General features: G+C 36.2%; 1 protein-coding gene across 3 annotated transcripts in view; it reads left to right on the top strand.

The window, feature by feature from the left end:
• Positions 1-18,406, top strand: part of rabgap1l (RAB GTPase activating protein 1-like) — a 114,652-nt gene that overhangs the window by 66,308 nt on the left and 29,938 nt on the right. For all 3 annotated transcript variants that reach the window (XM_053513154.1, XM_053513155.1, XM_053513156.1), the window contains exons 14-17: positions 10,050-10,163; positions 10,540-10,614; positions 14,114-14,239; positions 17,748-17,891. In XM_053513154.1, the coding sequence (XP_053369129.1) occupies positions 10,050-10,163; positions 10,540-10,614; positions 14,114-14,239; positions 17,748-17,891 (459 nt within the window). The remainder of the gene's footprint in view (positions 1-10,049; positions 10,164-10,539; positions 10,615-14,113; positions 14,240-17,747; positions 17,892-18,406) is intronic.

Here is an 18,406-nt window from a genome sequence, read left to right as displayed (position 1 = left end):
GTGCCTCACTGAAATATTGTATCAACCAGGGCTGTTTGCTGAGTTAAATAAGACCTGTTCTCCTGGCTACGGCTACCAAGTACTAAGTATATTTGTCTTTGCTTCGACCATAAACCTTTGATTGCCTTGCTCTAAAGTATAAATCTACCCATCATGTGACCCTACTGTCTATCTTGACTTTTTTTCTTCTTCCCCCACAATTGTAGTTACTGAAGATTTCAATCTATATACTGTAGTGACAACCCTACTTTCAATGTAGAAGCTGAGTTGTTAAATTTTAGATTTGGTTGGTATAGACAGAAGATCAGGGGATAACATAATTAACGAGCTGCAACTGTCGTAGCCCTTATCAAAGCTGTTCGGGCGCTATATCATGGTTGACACTGAGCTTTGCCCTCAGCATCCTTACAAGTTGGAAAATAAGAATCTCGTTGTTTAGTATTATACAGGTGACAAAGGGATAGTCTTATTATTATTGGTAGTTAGTTATTAGAGATGTCTCCTAGGGGTTTAAACATTCGTTTGCAACTCAAAATAAACAACTTTCCTCCCGTAGCCATAGCTCACTTGATTTCACTCCCCTTGGAAATCGAGACATGTGAGGTCAAAGAGATCAAAAATCTTAAGTACTATCATGTCAATGAAAAATACATAACCCCTGCAAAAATGCACCCAGACTCCAAAATTCTCTATTCAAGTCTATGAGAGGCTAGAGTGAAGACAGACTGCTTCCTCCCAAACCTGCCTATTCACTGATGTGTGCTCAACTCTGGGGCTCACAAATCCCCACAAAGCTTATATCAAACTGAAGCGCTTAGTCTCTAGCCTTTGTTTAAACTTCAAATGAACAAGATTGATCGAACCATTTGGGAGCAATCAAGCATTGTTCGGGACCTGATAAAAAACGCATTTTGTCAAAGGAATCCATTTCATTTTCTACTGCGGCTGAATTTCAGCAAAAAACTGCCAGTCTAGGCTCAACTTTTAAAATGCACACATGAAACTTGACATCCCACAAGTTTAAAACATTCTCTTTCAAAAACAACAGACCCGTATTTTTGTAACCATATGGGCTAGAAATGAGCCGTTGACGCCAGTGAGGAAATCCAGTGCACCATTGCTCCCCTGCTTCACAATTTCTCCCGAAAGAAATGGTAGTGGTAGTAGGAGTTGTTGTTTAGTAGTAGTTTTTGTTGCTGCTGCTGTAGTAAGTAGTAGTAGTAGTGTTACTACTAATGAGAATGATAAAAATCTGATAAACAGGCTGCCCTGGCGTTTGACTTGCAGAGCATCCCTTGTCTTGGTTTGGATGCTTTGTTTGAAGTGTAGAACAAATAATTGAGTCATGCCCTCAAACCAAAAGTCTCTTTTCTTTGCTCATGGCCTTTTAAATCACGGTGTGCAAATTAGCCTATCCAGCTCAGCAACAAGACTGAGTCTACTCAAAAGGCCTTGTCTGCTTTCTGCTCCCACATTATTAACAATAACTCAGATAATTCTGAGTGCCATTTTTCAACCCTGCTCATGTTAATCCCGAGGAACATGGTTAAAAAGTTTTTAAAAGGTCAAGAACATAAGAGCATCATTGCTCTCTAACTCACCCTCTCTGCAACTGTGTTCTGTACATCCTCAGTCTGGAAGCTCTTTTTCATACTTAGTCTTTTTAATTAGGTAACCCAGGACACAATTAAGGGTGGCATTAATAGGATGAAACTCTAAACGTGAAGTGTTGGCTTACTACTCTCAGCTCTGATCTATTTGTCCCCCCGGTTACCACGACTGTTAATCATTCCCTCAGCACAGGTAACATCCCACCCCCCTTCACCCTTCTTAAAAAGCCACCATTGATGCTGAAGTCTTGTCCAAGAAGTGGCAGACATTTTTGTCTGGGTAGTGATTAAATTTTCACTTTTTTTAGAGTGGTTTTAGATATAATCACATACTGTAGTGTGCTGCTGCTGCTAGTGTCTAAATGAAACATTTAGTCTAATGGTATTTTCATGGCTTCAAACTCTGCACTTTATCCTCAGTCACTTTAAATAAGTTGTTGATTTGTGCCTTTTTGCTGGTGACTAGTGCTGCCTGTGAACTGATCTGTAATTAGGGACTCTCTTCTTGTTGGGTGCAGAAATCCGAGGCATAACAAGTATTCGAGCTCACGGGCCATGCGCACTAAGTGCTGCTCATACACACTTTCACTTCACTGCACACTACACATCCAGAGAGATGATGAGGGGCTGTTGTAGCCCTGAACATGGCTGTCGACTGTATTATCCCATCTGATTCAGTGTGCATTTATTTATAGTGTCATTAACTCATGATGTGAGGAAATCATCAGGGTAAATGTCTTTCATTATTGTTCCCAGTGCAGTGATTTTGCTTAAACTTAAAAAACACAGTGTGTGTAAAGTTGCACAGAAATTATACTATCAGAGGGAATGATGATAACTGTTTAAATTCACTGTGTACTGAATTAGGCAGCAGCATGTCTACTAACAAGGCTACTGTAAGCAATAACCAATATGAAACAGTGCAGCTTCTGTTTGTTCATTGTCCGCAATAAAGCAAGATGGTACAAGTTTACATATGCATTGGCATTTTAATAGGGCCAGGGTTTAAATCCATTGTCTTCTTCATTATGCAGCTTATTATTTAATCTCCATAGGTTTACAGGGAAAGTAATGAAATCCTCCAACTTGCCAATTTTTTATCCTTTGTAGATTAAAAATATGTCGCGACTCATCACAGACTCATAACTCTTTTGCTTGCTCACTTGTCACTAACAAAAGACAAACATGCAGACATCTGTTTTTTTTCTTGGTTTTAGCTCAATCGTTGGCTGATGAATTATATAATTTCAAGCTACAGTATGTCCAATGCAACATGGAATTACTTTTACTGCAGTATCTCTGAGATCACTGGTTGTCTCTGTACATGGTATATACTGTTGTACTTCTAGGTTTGAGATCAAAAGATGAATGAGGGATAACAGATCATCAGATTTTCTGCTTTTGTTTCCTGACATTTACATGTGAAAGTGTAAAACCACTTAGAATAAGGCATCTTTTATATGAACACATTTGATCAGAAATATTTGAATATGACTGAGAACGACAGGTGCTTCTTTTTTCTTGAACAGGTGTACCCTGCTAGATTGATTGTTTAATCAATTAGACAGTGTCTGCTCTTGGTTAAAGCTCTGGATTTATCTTGTGTGTTGTGTAATTGTTGTGCATTTGAGCAGTCTGTGAGAGAAAAGCAAGCGATTTTAAGGCTAAAAAAATAATAATAAATAGATCAAGCCCATTGTATCATGCTTCTGTTTAATAACGTTTAAAGGATGTGCTTTTTGTTTTCATGAGATTATTTGTTATAAGTTGCATGTGTTTTTTTTTTTTCACTGTATTTAACACTGAATTTAACATTCATCTGTTCATTTCATTATACGTCCTGAACATTTATATGTATTTAATTAGAATTAATTAGACTTTGAAACCCTTCCGGGTTAACATGCTCAGGGTTTTTCAGTCATCCCGTGCTCTTGTACTGGCTATGTTTCCTGGTGCTCTCAACCCTTATCTTGATCAGTGATTCTGGCTGAGAGGATTCTGTGTCGAGGATCATCATTTAATCTGATCTCTGGTCAGTGTTATCTGAGGTCAGTCGCATCGGCATTTCAACCCGGAGTGAAACGGAACTGACAGATCTGGTCAAAGCTGCTTCACGCAGACATGGTTTCTTAGCAGCGAGGGAGTCTTTTTATAGTCCGTTAAGCGTCTCTAATTTTCCAAGCGGCAGCAGAAACCCACGGGTGAAATGGGAGAAGTCCACTGCCATCTGTCCGCTCTTTGTCCCTCACAGTAGAATCCAATTGAAGTCAGCAGACATTGTTCTGGTGCCTGCTTTGCTTCGTTTCCTCTCCTTCACCTTTTAGCACCAATGCCTTTCTTCATTTTCTGCCTTCACGTCGCACTGCACCAGCTCAGGTCATTTTGCCGACCCTTCTATTAAAGGAACTGCATGGAAGATTTAATCACATGAATAGGTTTGGCTTTTCAAGTCTGCCGTTATTTTTTTTTATAATAATCTCTATAGCTGATAAACTCATAAAGATAGAAAATAGGATCATACAGTGCAAATTATGTTTTTTTCATTAAATAAAAGACAGCATTGCACAGACAATCTTTTCGAAATGCTGATTTAGAAGCATCTATCATAAGTGGTGAGTTAAACTTATTAGTTTTTACAATTTTTACATGCATGCTTCATAAAGGTAAAATTAAAAGATTAGAAAACAAACATTCTCCTTTTCTACATCTAACTTCATCCACTGACAAAATTAGTTGTCCAAAAGAACTGAAATGAAAGGTTTTGTCTGTACATTGGTCAGAACTTGCTCTTTTAATTACATCTTTACGTTTCATACATGGTAGGGCTAAAATTAGTCTAAAAATATTTTATGTCTGTCTGTATGTGTGTTTGTCCTAGCCAGATTTTGTCAAAGCGTCACGCAAAACTGTCTGTACAGAATTTAGTGAAATTTAGTTAAACTTGTATCACAAATGAAATCAAAATGTTGAGTAGAAGTGAAGTTTATGTCACAGATTATGTCACAGTACAGTATGTACACATTTATTTTTTTCTTCTTATTAGATTATTAGGTCTATACGCATCACTCAATAGAGCCGATCAATGTGATTAATTACTGTGTATAGTCGGTCATGCACCTTTAAGCTGCCAAAATTCTCAAGAAACAGAAATGGAAGGACAGCATGGCTTACTCCAAAACAAAAGGAAAATAGACCATGAAAACTAAACCTGTAAAGATAAATGTGCAGATCAATGTATGTTTATTCTTCTGGAAGTTCCGCCAGTTCGTCTCATAAGTTCCGAAACTATGGCTTTAATAAAAAGCAGTAACGTGAAGCGCTATGAGATAAAACTAGACTCGTTAGAGCAAACATATCCACAGCAGTCCGAGGTAAGAGCGTGTAAATTACCTAAACTGATGGCCCAGTGTTATGCCAAAATGTCCCCCAGTAACTGCTATAAAAATACATATTATAACACAATAATCTATATAAAAGAAAGAAAGGTTTTGTCTGTACATAGTGAAATCAAAATGTTGAGTAAAAGTGATTCTATGTTGGGTGTCAGATTTAATAATCTACTTTAAAATAAGCTGTAAACAAACACCTGCATCAATAGATATTAATTAGAAAAGCTAAACTGAATAATTGTTAGCAGGTAAATCCAGTTTCAGGGTCTGAAAAATTTAACAAGAGCCTAAACTTGAAGCTAACATATGCATTGCATGCATTTAAGTCATGTTTAAAAAATACAAAGTTCATCTTTAATGTACGCTGCATTAAACAGTGATAATGTAATGGTAAAGCTTCATGCTTTATAATGGAAAACTGTCACTGTGATGTATTGTGATTATCATAATCCACTACAATACATTGTGGCTAAAACAATACCGCTTTTTTTGTTCACTAATAAATCACTCACTACTTTATTATCCCCTTCGTTTCCTTGTTCAGCTGGCTGCTATTTGATAAAGCGAATTAGTGAAGCACAAGGACTTGAAATAAAGCGATACAGGTGAGAAAAGAAATGCTGCTGTCTCTTCATCTCTGGAGTCAGTTGACAAATGACACTTTAGATTTGCAGTGACATGCTGTTAATTAAATTAAACTGTTCATAACTCGCCCTGTCAAAAGAGATTTCAGGCATTCATGTTTGGTGTTAACGAACGCCTGGGAACTTGAAGTGGTCATTTGTTAATGAAACTATGAGACCAGTGTACATGTCAGAGTGTGTTTTTTGTAAACTTGGTTTGTTAAACTGGTTGATCATCAGATTGGGAGGACAATTCCTTAACCACAGACAAATTAATCTTGACTCACAGTCAACATCTTGGAAGAAGTGCAACATCTTGGATTCCTTTATCTAAAATGTATGGTCATTTGATAATGTCATGCTTGACCATTGACCTACACTCTCAGTCCTGTGTATTAGCAAAATCTATACACCTGCTTGGTTAGGTGATTGTTCAGTCACAAAGATACATGAAAGCCACATACACAATGAAATCATGCAGATACTACTTAAGTTAATTAGTTAGGGGTGTGGTGGTGGTGGTGTATCTCAATAACCATGATCTTTTTGTGCTAGACAGAGAAAACAGGTCTTAGTATTTTAGAAACTGATGTTCACATACATTTCCTTTTAAATATCATTGGGATCAAATGACTTATAAAAGATGTAGGATAGGACATTCAAAAGCTACACACATTTTTACTGTTAAGAGAAAATCCACCACAATGTTTATCATGCAGAACCCTTCTGTCTATCAAACATATTTTATTTGACTGTAGCTCTTTTACTTGTTTTATTCTTTTTTTTTATATTAGTTTTTAAACAAGTAAATCCAAATGTAGTTCTTAGAAAAAATGTATTTTAAACACCTTATCTAGTTTTAATATTAAATAACAAAAATGACTCTCGCCATGAATATAGCCATAGAAGCTGGCATGGCGTTAAAAAAGAAACTACTGATCTCCTGGGATTTGCACTCATAGCGGACTATAAAGTTTATACAGAATGGTCCATTAAAAACACCTAGCCAATGAGTTACAGTTTGCCATGCAGAAATGTCTTGCTGTTAAGAGGAGTTTATAATGACATAAACTCTACTATTAATGTACTGTAACTATACAATCAAGGCGACCAAAAGAAATCTCAGAATGCATCACATGTCAACGTGTCCTAGGAGATCAACAAGCATGTTCAAAGTGACCTAAAATTAAATTTTCTACCAATTTTGGTGTTTGATATATTAAAAATGAATTACAATTGAGCTGTGCCATCTGGCCAATTTGACAGTTAAAAGGGCAGGTGTACTGGTGTTTGTATTAAAGCCGAATGTATGACATGTACAGTGTATCTGTATTTTGTATCTGGAATTGACTGGCCATGGTCATAATATAAAAATGTCTGCTACATTTAGACAGCAGATTCTGAGAAATACATAAATACGATTCTATCTTTTATTAAAAAACCCAAGGCAGAAAATTGTTGTGATGATAAAGAAAATACAGTGTGGCTTCAACACTACCTGCTGCTAATGTATAGTCTTGGCTATAAACTTCCCGACAACTGAAGATTCTTTATTCTTAGTTATTTGAGCAAAGTACTTGCCATCTATGTCAATCTCTGAGCAATTGTTTTGTAATACTGTTTCAGAAGTGTCAGTATTTCCGCGCTGCTGTGCTGCTGGTTTGCAGTAGAAGGCTGTAGATAGATGTTACACTCATTTTACTGTGTGCTATTGCGCAGCATTCAAGCCAAGGCTTTGGCTCCAGTGCTTTATTCTCAAACTAACAAATGACTCGTGGCAGCTATGTGTCTGTGTGTGTGTCAGAGAGAGAGAAAGAGAGAGAGAGAGTGTGTGTGTGTGTGTGTGAATATATATGTGTGGAGAGAGGATCATCTGTCACAGCTGAAGCCTTTTATCTGCAGCTCTACAGTATGTGCCTTCCAGAAACTCATTCTTCCTAGGAAGCTCTTTGGGGCAAATTTGGACCAATCCTAAACATTCATAATTGTCATGCTTCGTAAAGCCTATCTTTGAAAGTCCAGTTCACTGTGGTATCATGCACTTTGACTTTTTTATTATTGGCTCCCTTTATAATGGGTCAAATTCATTAACATTAATTTTTATTTTTATTTAAAACGGTGGCACTTCCAGAGACATTACTGCACATGTAAAACAACTGGATTTTAGGGATGGGTTGGGTATTTTTCTTAAATATTTAAATATATTTTATGTTTATACATTTAAAATTATATGGAAATCAATGTTTTGATATTAAAAGGTTAGAAACCGGATTATATATAATGTACATGCACAGGGCTCAGCAAAGAGCCCAAGACTGCCAATCAAGCGTCCTAAACTCGACAGATCCCAGTTTGACTGAGCACCCATGGGACGTGTTGGGCAAACAAGTCTGATACACGGAGATATACTACTGCAAAATGTATAACTAAGTGTGTCCTCTTGTGGTGTAGAAGTTAGTAGACATATGAGCTGTGGAAAAACAGCAGGCAAAACAAACATCATAGTTCAATATGTTTTTACGTGCTTAAATTTTTGCATTGATTATAGATTAATGGTTGATATATGAGTCATTTAACACCACAATTATAAAGATTCCAAAATGCCAGATGAGTTTAACCAAAAACGCTGGGACTAGTTTCCAAAAGTAGATTTTGTGTATTAATTTATCACATACTTGACTTGGTGAAGCTAAAAGTTTTAGTAATGTTTTTAACAAGGGGGGGGGGGGAGAGTGGCACATTATAGCTTTTTTATGCGTTGATAGCTGCCACTCTAGTCAGTGCTTCTGGTTTCACCAGATGTGCCTGGCTTCACCAAAGTTTTACAACTATCAATGTTTTGATATTAAAAGGTTACCAACCCGATTATATATAATGTACATGTACAGAGCTCAGCAAAGAGCCCAAGGCTGCCAACCAAGCGTCCTAAACTCGACCGATCCCAGTTTGACTCAGCACCCATGGGACGTGTTGGGCAAACAAGTCAGATACACGGCGGCCCCATCCCGCAACAGCACCCAGAGGATCTGCTTAAAGTTCTGGTCCGAAACAACTGTGTTTTTTTTGGAGTCATGCAGTGAAGAGCTAGAACTGCAAAGGGAACCTACATAGTACTGGACGTGATGTTTCACGTTGGAATTTTGTGTTGGAGTTGCTTGATACTAGGAACGCAACAGTTGTAACCTTACATATCAACTGGTATATGTATTTGGCGTACTGTATATTGGTATGCACACAAAATGATCTCCATGAAGTGCTCTCATGAAAAGTCTTGGGGCAAAGACCTGTGTCAGTTCACCAGTGAGTCTGGAATAGGGGCATATAATGTTAATAATTTTATTCATAATTAGTACTGCAAAGCATGTAATTATTGTCAGCCATTTCAGTATGACTTCCTGCATCCGTATTATATGAAAATCCTTTCCTAATGTTCCTTTATTGGAATGTTTCTTCTTTATTTTTGTTTTCTAATTTTTTACCAACACTCCTCATTTATCCACATAAACTGAAATTTAAATGTATATAAAATAATAATAAAAATCTCCATACTAAGTAAAAACTTGAGTTAATTCTCTTGAGTTACAGTAACTCTGCTTTTCTTGCACGCCAGCCTGCCGACATGTTTCAGTGATTTTTAAAGGTTTGTAAACGATTTCTGAATGTGTGGAAAGTAAACACAGTGTCCTCTTTGTCTTCTTTGTCATTTAGCTATCAAATGCTCAGCACAGTGAAAAGAAAAAATTGTGCCTTGTTTCTCTCTACATCATTCTGGGCCATGTAAACACTTCAGGATTAAATGTTTATTCTTTTTCTCAAGGATTTTCTGTCTCTCATTTTTGCTTTTTTGAAAACAGACATTTCGGCCTGATTCATATAGCTATCTAATGCAGTACAATAAAGCGTTGTAAGGGGGAAAGTGTTGTTTAATACCTGTACATTGCATCTGTTGACAGTTGTGGGTATTTTTTGTAATTATTCCTGTCTTACACTTGGTTGTAGTGTGAAATCTAATTTTCAACATTTTTTTCTCTGGCTGACTACTTTCCACATTCTGTTTAGTTCTTTATAGTGAATTTAATATAAATACAATTGTAATATTAAAATATGAGTTAATTTATTTTTAATTAGACTATAAGGTTTTGGGGAAGGAATACAGTTATGACTTACATCTGTGCAGAGGACAGTGGTCATATGTTTAAGAACTCTGTCCTCCATCGTGATGAAAGTTCTTAGACCCTATTACAGCTCCTTAGGCATACATTAACAGCAGTGAAAGTAAATCTTATTGTATTCTTGGCATCCTTCCCACCTAACAATTAGTCTATTGTAGGCTGCTATTTTCAGCTGTAGTGTTACAAGGATGAATCCACCAGGAGACCGCATTACATGTCCTTTCTCTTTGTTTGCTTGCATGATGTGACTTCCAGGACTCACCACAAGAAGGTGTCATTACCAGAGACATCCATCGCACCTTCCCTGCTCATGACTACTTTAAGGACTCAAATGGTGACGGGCAAGATTCGCTCTACAAGATCTGCAAGGTGAGGAGTAATGCTGGTAGAATTTTTTTTAAAAGGGCAAAAATAGCACCGCATTTATATACAAGTTTTAACCTTTAGCTATGGCTTGTTCCCTGTTCTTTTTTTTTTTTTTGTTGCTATATTTAAATTACAGGTCATATTGCTGTTTCTTTCTGGTCTGAAACAGTTTAAAAATCCATTCGTAAATTCTATAGTTGTTGAAATCTTGAGGTTGACAAAAATATTCTACAACTTTAAGCTTATTTAGGACTCCAATCACCACATGTGTGTACCAAAGGCTAGATTAACAAAATGATTTCGAGTATGTCAAAGCTGTAACCTAAAAACACTTATTTTAAAATTAGTTTATTTGAACTAACATTTTTTTTGTTCACAGGCTTACTCTGTGTATGATGAGGAGATTGGATATTGCCAAGGCCAGTCCTTCCTTGCTGCAGTGTTGTTGTTGCATGTAAGTGTTTATCACTTGTACTTTGACAATTTAAGGTAAAAGGCAGATTATATATATATATAAGTGGTGTGGCAACAATTGGTCATTAAAAATCAAAAGAGAAAATATATGTGTTTGCATCTATTTATCTATCGCTCCATCTATCCATCTATCCATCTATCTATCTATCTATCTATCTATCTATCTATCTATCTATCTATCTATCTACGAGCTTTTTGCAAATAGCACCACCCAGTGGCAAGTGCTTGCCAAGTTACCAGAAACAATAAAGAGACCATAAATGAACGCACTCAACTTTTGATAGCTCAGTGGTAGTTATGTAAAGTGCCTACTAAATCTGATTGGCCTAAGGTCAGTTACTTTTTTTAAAAATTTTATTTAATTTAAATCTCACTAGCAGCATAATCTCAACAAATTATGTAAGCCCAAACAGAATAAAAAAAAACCTGTTTAAAGTGCTATTCATGTTGTCATTATTTAAAAATAATCACTACTGCAAAATGTACGTGGTTAAATTTTTGCATTGATTATAGATTAATGGTTGATATCCCTAGTAATTACTGCAGTCACGATCTGCTGAGTCATTTAACACCACAATATTAAAGATTCCAAAATGCCATTTAGTAATGTTTTTAACAAGTGGGGGAAGTGGCACATTATTGCTGTATCATGGTTGTTTGGCGTTGATAGCTGCCACTCTAGTCAGTGCTTCTGGTTCCACCAGATGTGCCTGTATTCACCAAAGTTTTACACCTAGTCAATTTTTCCTGGAAGCCAACAACCCACAAAAAAAGTAGTAGTCGTTTTTAACATTTTTATTTTCTTATTTACAACCATACAAACAAGAGTACACACTTAACATTTAAACATAAAGTATTTAGGATATAAAAAAAAAAACAGATTAAAAATTAATCCAAAAATAAAATAACTTGTGTTAACCCTTTTGATAAAATAGTATTTAACTATTGAAAAAGGTCTCTGAGTCTGTTGAGGTAGAATATACAGTACTGCATCTCATAAACATTCATACCAGACCAATTCCAGCTGCTCTGCAACAAGAGAACACACAATGACCCAGTGGAAATTCAGGGTTTTACTGGCTGGTCAAAGAAAAAAATTGGGCACTTTAATATTTCATTTGACTACTTTTAACTTCTTGCACATTTGCAGTATCATTGTTTTGACAACTTTTCACTTGTGCAAATTAAAGATCTTGCACTGATGAACAACGAACCCCTCCATAAAGTCTTCTCCAGCACATGCCAAAGATGTTCACTACGGACTCAGGTCATCAGCAGACTTAATTTTATTGCCACATTACATTGCTGAGCTGAAACTTGACAAACTGCCCCCTGAAACTTGTAAAGTGGTACTCTGCATAATGTGGGCATTGCTTCATTTACCTCTGTTCTTACTTTGAAGCATCCGTCGCTCTGGGATAAGGTCAATCTGAACAACACAACGTTTTTTCCATTGATACACTGTCCATTCCAGTCCAGTCTTTATGCTTTATTTTTCCTAGCAAATTGGCTTTGTTTTCACAATGCGCCTTCACCAAATGTTGACGATTCAGCTATTCCTCCGGGTTGTAAATACCCAGAAACGGCTGGTACAACACTCTCCTTGGTTATTTTCTTTGCTTGATGCAGCTCAATAATTTTAACCTTCTGAAACATTTTTGTCATAATTGTTTAAGAACTAAGAAGATACTCACTGCATCAATTAGGTTTAAAAGAATTGTTACCAATTGAAGCATATAATTAATTGCATTAATTATCAAATTAAAGGCTTTTATTTTTATCTTTTTTTGGCCAGGCATTGTGAACCTTTTCTACATTTACCCTTTTTAACTTGCTGAAATTGCCCTTACTTTATTTATTTTGACAATGTCTTGCTTTTTAGCTTAATTAGGACTCCAATCAACACAGATGTATAAACCCTTTTGTAATTTTATTTTGTGGTATTTAACTATAATTTCTTCTGCTTTTTCTTCTTCTTCTTCTTTTTGCCTAAAGAACAAATAATCCAGAATAAGCTATAAGTTGTAAAGACATATTACTAATATTTTTGCAGAAGCTCTGTCTTAGAGTGGATGTTTGTGTATGTATGGAGGTTTTCTTACCCAGGAAGCCCAGGAGGTGACAGGAATATTAATGCCTTAGATTGTCTACCTGCAGGAGCCTATTCAGTCCTGGACACACACGCTGTCTCTGTGATTTAATACCCACCTTAACCTCTCTACCTCAAATATGACCACACACACGTACGACTCAGCACCAGACGCCTGCTTTCTACAGCACTTGCAGCCAACCAGACCTTTCACACATTTGAAATCTTTCACATAGTCACTTGGCAATCTCTGTTAAAGCCCCTGGCTCACTAAGAATCTTCTCCTCAGTTGCATTTTTTTTCTCCTTCATCCATCACAAGCCCTTTATGTAACACCCATCTTTCTTGCATTCTCCATCTTGTTCCCAGTATCTCACTGACTTTGACCTATTGACTCTTAGTCTCCATTATTGTTCCATTCTCTGTATTTCTTTCTCCTTCTTTGACCTAGTATTGTTTCCGCTGTCTCGCTTATCTCATCTTTGGTTCTGCATTTAATCCTTCACTGCTATTAATACCTTTTGATCCTACCTCTTAGATTCTGTCTTGTTTAAAAACAGTACTGACTCGCTGGAAATTCTGTGTTATTTAGCATATATTTAGTTAGCTGTTCTTTATTAATATGTGCTGGAGGTTCTCTTGGATGTTATGTATTCCACTTTACTGTGAGCAGTTTAGCTTTAGAAGAAGGCACGTGCCCATTTTTTACACTAACCCTAAGCCCTGAATTTGTTTTAGGTATTGCTATAATTTAAATACTTACTATAAACTTCTGTAATTTTTATTTAATACAAATTGGCAGTGTTCTAATAGTTTTGGCTAATATTTTTGGCTAGTATAATAAATGTATTCTATGGAAGCCAAGATGTTGTTTCTATTATAAATTTATTTTCTGTATTTATATAAAAGAGGGAAAAGTGTTTTGTAGATTGAATAATGCCCTAAAAAAAATTTTTAAAGATGTAATTGGGATGAAACATTTTCTGAGACTGCAAAATAAGGTGTAATATTTGAAATCCTTTGTATTTTTTGGGAAGAGACATCCACTTGGGGAGGAGTGCACTGGCTTGTATGTTTTTGAAAGGTGGGAGGAACCTGACATGAGAATCCTGTGGAAACCTACATGAGTAACTCCACACAGATAATAACCTGAGTTCAGAATCAAACCAAGGGCCCCCATAGCTGTGGGGTGGCTCATGAAAACAAAAACAAAACAAAAAAAATGTAAAAATAAAGTAAACTGTCTCTAGAAACATAGATTTTTGTTTTATGTTTAGGATTATGTTTAAAAGGAAAAATATGAGAGTATTCATGTTTATATCAGGGTAGCTAAGGATTTTTTTATTTAAGGATTTTTTTTGTGTGTGTGTGTGTGTGTGTGTGTTTGCAGATGCCAGAGGAGCAAGCATTCTGTGTGCTGGTGAAGATCATGTTTGACTACAAACTCAGGGATCTCTACAGGAACAACTTTGAGGATCTACACTGCAAGTTCTACCAGTTAGAGCGCCTGATACAGGTTAATATAGTTAAAATGCCATCTGCAGATTGTCAAACGTGGTATTCATGCTTTTACAACATTCTGTGAGTCAGAGAGAAATGATGACATGACGATATGATGAAATCTGAATCTGCTGCAGAAATGCTCTTTAAAAAATTGTTTTAACTGAAGTTGTTTGGTAAAAATCATAAATAAAAACATGATTGAACTAGTAAGTCTTTCCATACCCACTATTAAGTATTGCACATTTAAATAATGAGACTAATATTTAAATGGTGGGTTTATGTTTATAAAATAAATCTGGGAAAGTGCTATGGATTTTTATTTTTAATTTTTTTTAAACTGGCTAACATTATGCCTAAAATGTGACAACAGCAGATAGTCTACCAGACGGACTTGCAGAGCACAACTTTGTCCAAGTTGTAAGAGTAACTCCTCTGCAAAGTGGGTTTTAATTTTCTGTTGAAATGCAGTTATCACCCAAACACACTTCTTTCAGCACGCAACCTAATAAGGTTAGCATTGATATGTTCCCACATGACGAGTGTTAGCATTGATCGATTCGGGAATGGTACACACACACACACACACACACACACACACACACACACACACCTGTCTGGGGACCCATGCTGTGCAACCAGCAGGCTCTCTGTAAAAATTCCTATCTTTAGCAGCCTTTCTCAAACAGGCTTTTTTTCTTTTCTTTCTTTTTTTTTTAATTAGCTTCTATTCTTAGTGCTTGGGTTCCATCCTCACACTATATCTGATCTCTAATCAGTAGCGGGACAAAATAAAATATGTTGCTGTTGCCACATTGGTCTGAGCTGCTTGTATGAAGAGATAATTTTGAGAGGCTTATTTAAAGCTAAAAAAAAAAAAGATCATGCAAAAGGGAGTTTGACTCATCAGCTTTATGTATTTAATTTTGCCTTGACTTATCCATTATGAGTTTTTTCTTATTTAGGTTTTTTTTTTTTTTTGGTCAGGGCTAAAAAAAAAAAAAAAAACATAAAATTTTGTATGTACAGGTAAAACTCGAAAAAAAAAAATTAATATCATGCAAAAGTTCATTTATTTTAGTAATGCAACTTAAAAGGTAAACTAATATATGAGATACTCATTACAAGCAAAGCAAGATAGTTCAAGCCGTGATTTGTCATAATTGAGATGATTATGGCTTACAGCTCATGAAAACTCCAAATCCACAATCTCAGAAAATTTTAATATTGTAAACAGGGTTTAATTTTTAGCCTCAAAGTGTCCCACTCCCTAATCAGCTAATTAATCCATAACACCTGCAAAGGGTTCCTGAGTCTTTAAATGGTCTCTCAGTCTGGTTCAGCACAATCATGGGTAAGACTGCTGACCTGACAGTTGTGCTGAAAACCATCATTGACATCCTCCATAAGGAGGGAAAGCCTCAAAAGGTAATTGCAAAAGAAGTTGGATGTTTCCAAAGTGCTGTATCAAAGCACATTAATAGAAAGTTATGTGAAAGGGAAAAGTATGGAAGAAAAAGGTTGCTTGTGTAGGGATGACCGCAGCCTGGAGGGGATGGTCAAGAAAAGGCCATTCAAAAGTGTTGAGGACTTTCACAAGGAGTGGACTGAGGCTGGAGTCAGTGCATCAAGAGCCACCACACAGACGGATCCTGGATATGGGTTTCCAATGTGGTATTCCTCTTGTCAAAGTCCTCTTTTCTGATGAGAGCAACTTTTGCATCCCATTTGGAAACAAATGAGTCTGAGGAAGAATGGAGAGGCACACACTGCAAGATGCTTGAAGTCCAGTGTGAAGTTTCCACAGTGTGTGTTAATTTGGGGAGCCTTGTCATCTGCTGGTGTTGGTCCACTGTGTTTTATTATGTCCAGGGTCAACGCAGTGTCTACCAGGAGATTTTGGAGCACTTTATGCTTCCTTTTGCAGACAAGCTTTATGGGGATGCTGACTACATTTTCCAGCAGGACTTGGCACCTGCCCACACTGCCAAAAGGACCAAAACCTGGTTCAGTGACGTTGGATTACTGTGCTTGATTGGCCAGCAAACTCGTCTGACCTGAACACCATAGAGAATCTATGGGGCACTGCCAAGAGAAAGATGAGAGACATGAGACCGAACAATGTAGAAGAGCTTAGAGCCGCTATTGAAGCATCCTGGTCTTTAACACCTCAGCAGTGCCACAGGCTGATAGCTTTCATGCCACGCTGCAGTAAGGCAGTAATTGCTGCAAAAGGGGTCTAAATCAAGTACTGAGTACATGTGCACACTTTTTCATACTTTTTTTAGCGGCCCGATATGTTCTGTGTACAATCCTTGTTTTATTGATTGCATGTAATATTCAAATTTTCTAAGATTCTGGATTTGGGCTTTTCAGGACCTGTAAGCCATAATCATCTCAATTATGACAAATCACGGCTTGAACTATCTTGCTTTGCATTTAATGAGTTCATCTTATATATTAGTTTCACCTTTTAAGTTGCATTACTGAAATAAATGAACTTTTGCATGATATTCTATTTTTTTATAGAGTTTTACCTGTATATATTGCCATACTGACCCCAACCCTGTCAGTACTGTGTGATGAATAAAATATACACTCTGCACTATGCAGAACTGCTTCACTTTTTTAGCACTGGCTAAGGCATAATAGGCAATAGAGTAACAATCCAACATTTATTGAAACAAATTGATATAGCTATCATGCATTGATTATTGATATTATTATTATTATTGGTTGTTATTGTGGATTTTGACACAGAACAAAAACACTGTATTAAAAATAATTTAGATATGTACAACATTTACATGTCAAGTGAGATTATTTTCCGGTTACGCTCATAGTTAGTAGTTCCTCTGTAATTTTGAAAAAAATAATATACATTGTAAAGCATCACTGAAGGCATACAAAATATTCAATAATCTCCTTTGAACAGTGTAAATGTTGAGATATCTGCTACTCATGATCCTCCATAACGGATCTAATCTGAGGTGGTGTTTATTAATTGGTGATTTTTAAGGCTGGTAACTTTAAATTAACTTCTCCTCCACGGCAGAGGTCAATTTTGGTCTTGCTTTCCTGGGAAGGTCTTCATGAGAGCCAGGTTTATTATGGTGCTTGATAGTTTTTGCAAATGCACTCGACAACACTGTTCATGCAAGAACTAATTCAGAAAGGCTGACCTCTTTGTCTTAAAACAACAACTGACTGTTATTGTTGTTACATAATTGCCTAATTTTATGTATTATTTCATAGTTTTGAAATCCCCAGTACTGTTGTGGAATGTAGAAAATAAATTTCTAAACAAGGGTAGTGTACATGTATATTTATATACCTATAAAAAAATTATGTAGTAATATTTGAATATTGAATTTGCCACTAATATAGCAAATATATAACCAGCATTACAGACAGATACAAATATACAGTATAAAATGGAAAGGTAGTGTTATATAGCATACATTTAAAATAAAAACCTTTTATGTGTCCTCTAAATAGTTTTTTTTCCCTTTTCTTCTGTGTAGGAGCAACTCCCCGATTTGTGGTCTCACTTCCAGGATCTAAATCTGGAGGCTCATATGTACGCCTCCCAGTGGTTCTTGACCCTCTTCACCGCCAAGTTCCCCCTCTGCATGGTCTTCCACATCACCGACTTGCTGCTGTGTGAGGTGCATAAACCACACTCTAATGCATTACCTACTGTAGCACCAGAAAATTTCCTTAGCGAGAAGAAAATAATATAGAATATAGTTGTGTATTACTTTATTACTACATCTTTTATCAACTGTTATACACAGTATAATATTCTGTTAAAGCAATAGTTTGATTTAAATGTTTTTTAAATCGAGTAGGACGTGTTTGATGTCGATTGGATCTATTTTGATTTTTACTGAAGGCTAAATTTGCTAGGAAGTAAGGAATACCCACCAGTTTAGTGATGTGTCTAAATCATCACACGTATAGCAATAGCTTTTTGAGGTGAATTGTTGTATGATGCAAAACTGGTAGCTATAAACTTTACATAATTATAAGTTATGATAAACCCAGAGCTTAAGTGGGGTTATCATAAGTGAAATTACCAAAGATGCAAATTTTTAATTTTGCCGTTTTTTAAGATCAGCTAACTTTGGCTTAAAGGGTAAAAACCATACGTTTAATTAGTATAACTATTTCTTTACTTTCA

The sequence above is a fragment of the Clarias gariepinus genome, chromosome 15 (assembly GCF_024256425.1).
Source record: "Clarias gariepinus isolate MV-2021 ecotype Netherlands chromosome 15, CGAR_prim_01v2, whole genome shotgun sequence".
Classification (NCBI taxonomy): Eukaryota; Metazoa; Chordata; class Actinopteri; order Siluriformes; family Clariidae; genus Clarias; species Clarias gariepinus.
Note: the sequence above shows the minus strand (reverse complement) of the source record. Positions and strands in the feature narration are given on the sequence as shown.